The sequence below is a fragment of the Parasteatoda tepidariorum genome, chromosome 12 (genome assembly GCF_982258835.1).
Source record: "Parasteatoda tepidariorum strain Cologne lab strain chromosome 12, Ptep-v5.0, whole genome shotgun sequence".
In the NCBI taxonomy this organism is placed as follows: Eukaryota; Metazoa; Arthropoda; class Arachnida; order Araneae; family Theridiidae; genus Parasteatoda; species Parasteatoda tepidariorum.
Genome location: NC_141766.1, coordinates 62,977,050 through 62,985,769, shown reverse-complemented (window position 1 = coordinate 62,985,769; position 8,720 = coordinate 62,977,050). Strand labels below are relative to the sequence as shown.

The 8,720-nt window shown below is 30.8% G+C and overlaps 1 protein-coding gene across 1 annotated transcript; it reads left to right on the top strand.

Annotated features, from left to right (window-relative positions):
- Positions 1-1,827: 1,827 nt before the first annotated feature.
- Positions 1,828-4,959, top strand: LOC107440825 (uncharacterized). Its single transcript, XM_087155756.1, has 5 exons — positions 1,828-1,894; positions 2,439-2,906; positions 2,948-3,079; positions 4,018-4,211; positions 4,273-4,959. The coding sequence occupies exons 1-5, from the start codon at positions 1,828-1,830 to the stop codon at positions 4,957-4,959; spliced, it is 1,548 nt and encodes a 515-aa protein (XP_087011882.1).
- The last annotated feature ends 3,761 nt before the right edge of the window (positions 4,960-8,720 follow it).

The window sequence follows — 8,720 nt, the reverse complement described above, 5'->3', positions numbered from 1 at the left end:
TATAGTTCACATTATTATACCTTAACTCACGTAGAATCTGATAAAATTATTAGTCACTAGATGGCGTCTGATAATGTAAATGTAATATAGATTTATTTAAGAACTCAATAAAGGCAGGTGTAAGCCTAATGTGACAAAATAAATTTTTGTTATTCTTTTGAAACGAGAGCTCAATACTGGTGCAAGAAACCCGAGAAACCGATTGAAAAGGTGAGCGTTTGATTTACTTACTTGTAAATATATTGAATCGACATTGATATAAAATGGAAAAATATACTGCATAAATAGAACAGCTGTTACTAAACTCATAAATAAAATTGATACTATGTTAATTAATACAGACTCAAAGGTTGAGGTCATTATCGATTGTTTTGATCTATTATCTGAAAAAGAAAAAGACTTGAATGAACTGAATGCAAAATTTTTTGATTTAACGAAAACCGAAGATTTGGAAAAGTTAATTAACTTCCTTTCAAAATTATGAAGAGAACACATTACTGTGTAAAAATTAATTAAATAGAGCTAAAACAAAACTAACCTCTACGCAATTGGAATCTAATAACGCCTCATCCATAAACATTAATGATGAAGAAAATTCAACAACATTAAATTGCCGTTCTTAATTATTGAACAATTTGATGGTGATACAATTAAATGGCCTGAATTTTGGGCAAGATTTAGGATTTCCATTCATGAAAATAATTCATTGTCTAAAGTAGAGAAATTTCTTATTTGAAATCGTATTTGACCAAAGATGGCGAAAGAACGATTACTGGTTTATTAACAACAGATGAAAATTATGATTGAGCAATTAAAATATTAGAAGAAAGGTTCTGGCGTAAGGAATTAATTATCGACAGACATACACTACGCTGTTGCATATGGCGCCATGTCGCAGTTCAAGAGATGTGGTTTCGCTGAGGAATATTCATGATATTTGTGATTTACCAATTAATTCATTGAAAAGACTTGGTATTGAACCAGATAGTTATGGAACACTTTTGTTTCCAATTTTGATCAAGGCACTTCCGAATAATATTATTTTATTATTTACACGAAATCACAGTTCAGATAAAAATAAAATCAGCGATTTATTAACATTTTTGAAAACAGAAGTTGAATCTCGCAAGGGCACATATTTTTTGGCGGAAACGCAGGGCGAAAGTAATAAAATAAAAAAATTTGTTAAACCGCAAGAGCATAGGCTGAATAAATTTAATAGTTGCTTCGATAATAAGGATAAAAGACAAAGTAATGCCATTTTGAATGCTACAACTGAAAATTTTTGTATTTTTCGTGATAAATTAGGAAATCATGTATCTGATAATTGCAAGTGCTATAATTTAAATCAAGAGAAAAATTTGTTAGAGCAAAAAGGAAGATGTTTTTCTTGTTATAAAAAATATCATTTATAACGAAATCGTCATGCAAATGTAGAATGTACTAATAGATCATAGAAAGGGTTTATGTGATAAAATTGATTCGACAGAAAATAATAATTCCCAAATGAGTGCCATTGATACAAATATTGTTGCTACCTTGGTTATTCCTTCTCTTAAAAATGAAACAAACGATAAAACTAATCTTATGTCAACATTTAAAGCTGTTATTGTTACCCCTAATGAAAAACTTACAGTTCGGTGTTCATTAGATTCAGGCAGTGAAAGAACTTTTATCCATTGACAAGTTAGCAATAAATGAATTTTACTCATAGTTGGAAAAGAGACAATTAATTTAAATACATTTGGCGGCACAGATTCAATTAACTATGTTAGATCTAAATTTCGATTCAAATTGTATTAAGTTGATGATACGAATAAATTTGTTATGATTGATGCTTTAGAAATCTCCAAAATTTGTGGCGCATTCATTGAAGCTCCTGGTAAAGAATTCAGTAAGCAAATTGATTATTTAAACATTAGACTTTCAGACTGTGGTGATCATCCACAAAAATTAGATATTTTAACTGGATCAGACTACTTTTGGAAAATAGTGACTTTAAAAACGAAACTCTTAAGTTCTTCTTTGATGTTAATCGAAACTCAAATGAGATGGGCCGTTCAGGGTCCAGTTTCCCAAATCCCCTTAATAAATGAATTAAAATCAGTTAATGTTTTGAATGCCATTATTTCTAAGGTCATAGAGAGGATAATTTAGCATCAAATTATATTAAATCCCTTTGGGAACCGGAATCGATCGGCATTAAGGATGAAACTTCTAATAAAAGTATTTCCAATAATGAAGCCTATAAAAATTTAAAGTCAAATTTAAATGTTAAGGATAACAGGTATGAAGTTAATCTTCCTTGGAAACACGATAGTGCTAATTTGAATGACAATTATTTTAATGCCGAAAAAAGATTACGTTCCTTGATTGGTAGATGCATTAAAGATCCCATTTGTATACGGATTATAATGAAGTTATAGAATAATATTTAGGATTAGGAATTGTTGAAACTGCCGCTGGTAAAAATTATAAAACTGAGAAACTTATCTACTACTTACCCTATCATCCTAAGATTGGAAAGGATAAAAACACAACTAAACTAAGAATTGTTTTTGACGCTTCGTCACATCCTCCGAAATCCCCATCATTAAATGATTTGTTGCATTCTGGATCAAACTTAAACCCTAACTTATTAAATCCCATTCTTAAGTTTAGACTCAACTACTTAGCATTCATCGTTGTCATCGATAAGGCATTTTTGATGATTTCACCTAATGAGAATAATCGAGATGTTGTGCAATTTTTATGGGTAGACAAGTTATCAGAAAATTTATCTGAAATTCAACCAAGTATTCTTTGCGTGAAGCGTGTTTTGTTTGATGTTACATCCAGTCCTTTCCTTTTAGTGAGTGCGATAAAGTTGCACGTAGAAAAATATTGCTATAAATACCCTGAAGCATGTAACATATTTAATGATGCTATGTAGATGAACTTATATCAGGGTCTTCGAATGATGAAGAAGCGTTTAAGATATCGAAAGAAGCCAATCTAATTATGGATGAAGCTGTCATGAAACTTATGAAAGGGAAGAGCAATTCTCCGAAACTAGAGAAATTGTGGGAAAATTCCGAAAGTGAATTTAATCCAAGAGAAATTCAGAATCATTATGAAACAATTTTAATAAAGGTTATGGGATATATTTGGCATAGATACAAGGATAATTTTAAATTTGAGGTAACTAATCTCATCCAATTTATAAAGAACTCTGATAAAACAAAAATAACACTTATTCGATCTTCTGGAAGAATTTTTGATCCTATTGGATTTTCATCGCCTTAACACTTTTCCAAGAACTTTGGGAAAAAAGAATACACTGGGATGAGGAGCTACCAGTCGATATAGTTCGCCAATGGGACATTTGGTGTGAAGAATTACCTTTGGTTCAAAAAATTTTCTACATGAAAAATCAACAAAAAATTGGCATACACTCATGTAAATATGTTTGAAAAATCAGGTGAAATAGTTTGTTTCATAATATGTACAGAATATATTATATATAAGCAAAATAAATGTAGTATTTCTGAAAAAAATGCAAAAATTCGCTCAAATTTTAAAAAACTTCCCCTGTATAAGAAAATTATAATAAAAAAATGAACTTTATGTAGTTAATTAAATGTAAATAAGGTATATGTACAAGCATAGAAATTTTCATAACTTTACAATGATTTCTTTTTTGTACGAGCGTACCGAAAGTTATGTCTGGTAAAAAAAAAATTATATATACATGAAATTTTCAAATATTTATAAAAATTAAATTTATAAACATTTTAAATTCCTTTTTATTGTTATTGAATGATATTAATATATAGTTGTCATAAATGTAAAGTTTAAAGTTTTAAAATGTATATAATATTAAGAAAAAATGGCTTGTCGATATGGTTGAAAAAATCATTTTTTCGACATCGAAAACGTCTTGCTTCCCTTTGGATAACAGTCTCAAAATTTCAAGTTATTATTTTGATTCAACTTTAATCGAAGATATGAAATCCATCCAAATTCATTGTTTCACAGACAGTAGTGAAATTGCCTATGAAGCCGTAATCTACTTAGGGTTTACAGACACCAATAATGACATCAGTGTAAAGTCTCTTTTATCTAAAGGTAGATTAGCACCGCTGAAGAAATTGACGATTCCCAGTCTTGAACTAACTGCTGCTTTAATAGGTGCTAGATTAATTTCTCATATAAAACCAGTTTTTCAAAATGTACATGTTAATATCAGCTATCATTGCTAAACTGATTCAAGCATTGCACTCTTTGGATTAGGGATTCGTCTTCAAGTTGGAAGCCAACCTGGCCAACAGAGTGCGAGAAATTCAATCTTTGACTGACTCAGGAATTTGGCATCATTTTCCTGGTGAAACAAATCCAGCCGACATCATTACCAGAAGCAGAAAGTTATCAGAACTGATTACCAGTGATTTATGGTGGTCTGGTCCTGAGTGGTTACACAGAGAAGAAAATTGGCCTCATGCTCCATATATTGTTTCAGATAGCGATAACTTTACTCTTGATTTAGACGCCCTTAAATCTTACGTTTCTCTCTTAATTTCTGCTGAGGAAAATCTCGTTGATTTAAAACTGTTTAGGACTCTAAATAAAACTATCAGAGTAACAGCATGGATAAAACGATTTGTACACAATTTAAAAATGAAAACTAAGAGTACTGAGTTTTTGAATTCCTCTGAAATGTCTGAAGCAGAAACCTTCTGGATAACTCGTGTTCAAGAATCAGTCCTAAAACTTGTGGTAGGTAAAGTACTTATCAATGATTCCCGGATGAAATTTTTTGATCCCTTTCTGGACGATAATGGTGCAATAAGAGTCGGGGGACGATTACAATTTGCAGAAATAACAGAAAATGAAAGACATCCAAATTTATTGCCATATGATAGTGAACTTTCAGCTCTTATTGCGAAGTCGTGCCAGGAAAGATTGTGGATTAACGGCTAATTGTGGATTAACGGCTACTTTAGCGCAGTTAAGATCTAACTATTGCATCATAAAGGCACGAAAATTGACGAAGAAAATATTGAATAATTGTCTAATTTGCAAAAGAGACAAAGTTAAGGCATTTTTGGAAAAAACTGCTCCACTTCCTGCTGATAGACTGAACATGTGTGCAGCATTTGATGTTACCGGTATAGAATTTGCCGGACCCCAGTTTATCAAAGAACTTGGTTCTTTCAAAAAGGCCTGCATTTGTTTATTTATCTGGGTTTCAGTTCGAGCAATTCATTTGGAACTTGTATCTGATTTAACAACTCAAACTTTTATATTGGCTTTCAAGAGATTTATTGGCAGTAGAGGACTTTGCAGAACTGTTTATTCCGATAATGCTGCTACATTTAAAAAGGCCGATAAAGAATTGCAGCGATGGTTAAACAAGAAATCTGAATTGCAGGAATATTTTAGCTCTCAAAAGATCGAATGGAAATATATTGCTCCCCTTGCCTCCCGGTGGAGGGATATTGGGAGCGAATGGTGAGAAGTGTAAAATCATGTTTTAAGGAAGATAATAGGAAAAGCCTTGTTTACATATGAAGAGTTGACAACTGTCCTAGTCGAGATTGAAGCAATACTCAATTCTCGACCTTTGACTTACACATATGATAATTTGAAACCTACTCCATTGACTCCTGCTCATTTCCTTTACTTACCACTTTGTCAGCAAAGAACTGTCATCCTGAAAGAACTGATTTTCGAAGAAGACTAAAATATCAACAAACTTAGATTGAAAATTTTTGGAAAAGCTGGAAACAGCAATATTTACTCGAACTGGATTCAAATCATATGATTTCTCTTACTAATGGTTGCAACATAAAAATTAATGATATTGTTCTTTCAGGTGGAAGAAAAGAACCGAGACAAGTCTGGCAATTAGGTAAGGTAATAAAGATATATCCAGAACGTGATGGTCATATAAGAGCTTGTGCCATAAAAACTCCCCGTGGAGTTATTTACCTTCCATTGCAGTTGCTGTATAATTTAGAAATTACTTAATGTTTTTTTTTCCTTTTGCATATTAATAATACATATTTGGTAAATGCTTTAGTGAAATTGTATTAAAATTCATAAAATAGAAAATTTTATTAATTCAAGAAAATGTTGTTAAATATAATTTTTCAATTAAGTAATTTGAAATTAATTTTCATTGTATTTTACATTCGCTATTGTTAGCTAGAATTGATAATTTGGAATAACAATTTGAAATTAAATGAACTTTTCAGTTCATTTGAGGGGAAGAGTGCAGAAGCTGATAAAATTATTAGCCACTAGATGGCGTCTTATAATGAAAATGTAATATAGATTGATATAAGAATTCAATGACGACAGATGTAAGCCTAATGTACCAAAATAAATTTTGTTATTGTTTTGAAATGAGAGTTCATCTTTGAACTTTACTACTCAGACTTAATTCATTCGTTGCTTATGGCAAAAAAACTTAGTTGAAGAGGCAGGTGCCCTTATGCAAACACCTTGAAATTGAAGCTTTAAAAGGCATATTTATTTGAATAAGTTAAAGTCCTTCGTGGAGCTGGGATTTAGACATCTTCTAACCCCAGGCATAGATAGGTATATTTAGATTATTAATATATATTATCGTATTGCTTGTAAAAAACTTTCAAACGAATGCAGTTTCCTAATGGGCTAATTTGAAAGTGTATTTTACTCATACCAACGATCTCTCATTTAAGTTGAAATGAATTATAATAGAAAAAATTTAGGTACAAAAATCGTAATTTAATTACTTAAGTTAGAATGGTATGCAGTCATGAAAGTCTTACTTTCGATAGAGAAATCAAGTTAAAATTGAAACAGCATAAGTATCACATTTTTACTTTTGCAATTTCCAAATCGACAACTGAAATTGTGCTAGCTGCAAGAATGAGCTCCTAAACTTTTACAGCAATTTTTATTTATTTATTTAAATAAAAGTTGCGTCTAAATTCATTCGTGATTCATATAGTCCTGAGAGAATTGATACATACGTGATAAACACAACTGAAAGAAGAAAAAAACTTAACGAACATACTAATTGAGTTAAAAAATTTCGGTGCATTGTTGCAATCATTTTTGGTGTTGAGATAAACTAAAACGTTTTTTCAATCTATGTAGTTATTACATTCCTTATTTGCTTTTTAACAGTTACAGTTTTATTTATTTATGTATTAATGTTTTGTTTATTTATTTACTGATAACGCATATTTTCATGCGCATTAGAATCAATTTATGCAAAAATATATAGTATAAAAATACACACATTTTTAGTAACATATTCGTAAATTTTCTAATTTTTTCTAAAGTTTATAATTTTTCACGTTTATTAAAAATGTAATTACTTAAAAATGTAATTAGTTTGCATAAACATCAGAAATAGTGCAACTATACACCAAAATTTTTCGCAGTAGATGTGCCTATTTTAACTCATTCAGGGAAAAAATCCACCACATTTTCAAAAGAAAAACATTTTATAACAATGTATTAGGTCTTCCAAAAAATTGTGTCCACGACAGTAAAGCAATGCTTTTTTTAAGTTGTAGGGTATTTACACTTTAACACTATTTAAGCATAGAATTTGCCTGTAAATTGAAATAAGTAGGAATCTTTATTTCACTGATAGTAAATCTATTTGTATATAAATAGATATTTAATTATTTTGTAGCATCACTATTATTCTTTTAATTATAATAGTTTATTACACCTAGTGGCGCATAAATCTTTATTTTGTAGCTTTACAATTAATCTTTTAATTAGACTAGTTTATTATACCTACTGATGTATAACATCTACTGATCAGTGATTATTAAGACTTCCAGCGATCATAATGTTTCAAAATTATCAAGACGATATTTTAGAATTCTACTTCAGGTAGAAAAAAAGTGCTTTTTAACTATATTTTGCTCATTATTTCATAAATTTGTGTTCCATGTTGTTCAAATTTTACCTTGTTACGATGATTAATGACATGTTAACGCTACGATTAACATTTTTATTGGTTTTATCTACTAAAAAAATAAAGAACAGTTTACTTATTAAGAATTTTAAGCCAGTCCATACATCGGTTTTCGAAGTTTTATATAAATTCCTTCAGAGACGAAGTAAATTAAAGTCTATTACATTTTTTGAGATAGAAGATTCGAACGAACTCATCACAACATCCGATTAGTTTTCTTTTTCCCTTGGAAAAATCCCCCTTTTGCGCTAAAGGAGGGATTCATAAATTATTTCAAGGCTAGAGGTTTAACGCTTACACATTTTCCCTACCACGGAATGGTATTAAATGTCAGGAATAGCAACCACCCGATAAAACTGCTAATTAAAATTTATCGATTTCTCTAGCTCATTAATCTTTTTCCCGCCAAAAATTTGCGCCAGAAGAGGAAAGGGGAAAAAAAGTTTGCAAGGGTTGGTTGAGAAAGGAAAAGCTTTGAATAAAAAAAAAATAAAGAGAAAGAAAAGGAGAGCGAAAGGAGTAGTGGTTAAAGAAGTTTCCACCAAGAGCTTCGCTAACTCTAGTCCAACTCTTTTTTGAGAAGCTGATTTTTCCACCCTCAACGAACGGTTCAAAATTTTCGTCTAGCCTCAAAATGTACGCTGAATTCGGAAATTAAAGACTTGGCTAAAGTTGTCCGTGGGAAAGCTCACATGTGGGGCACACCCTACCCCACCGACCAAATAGAAAGGGGAGTTATTTCCAGGCCGTGCGTGAT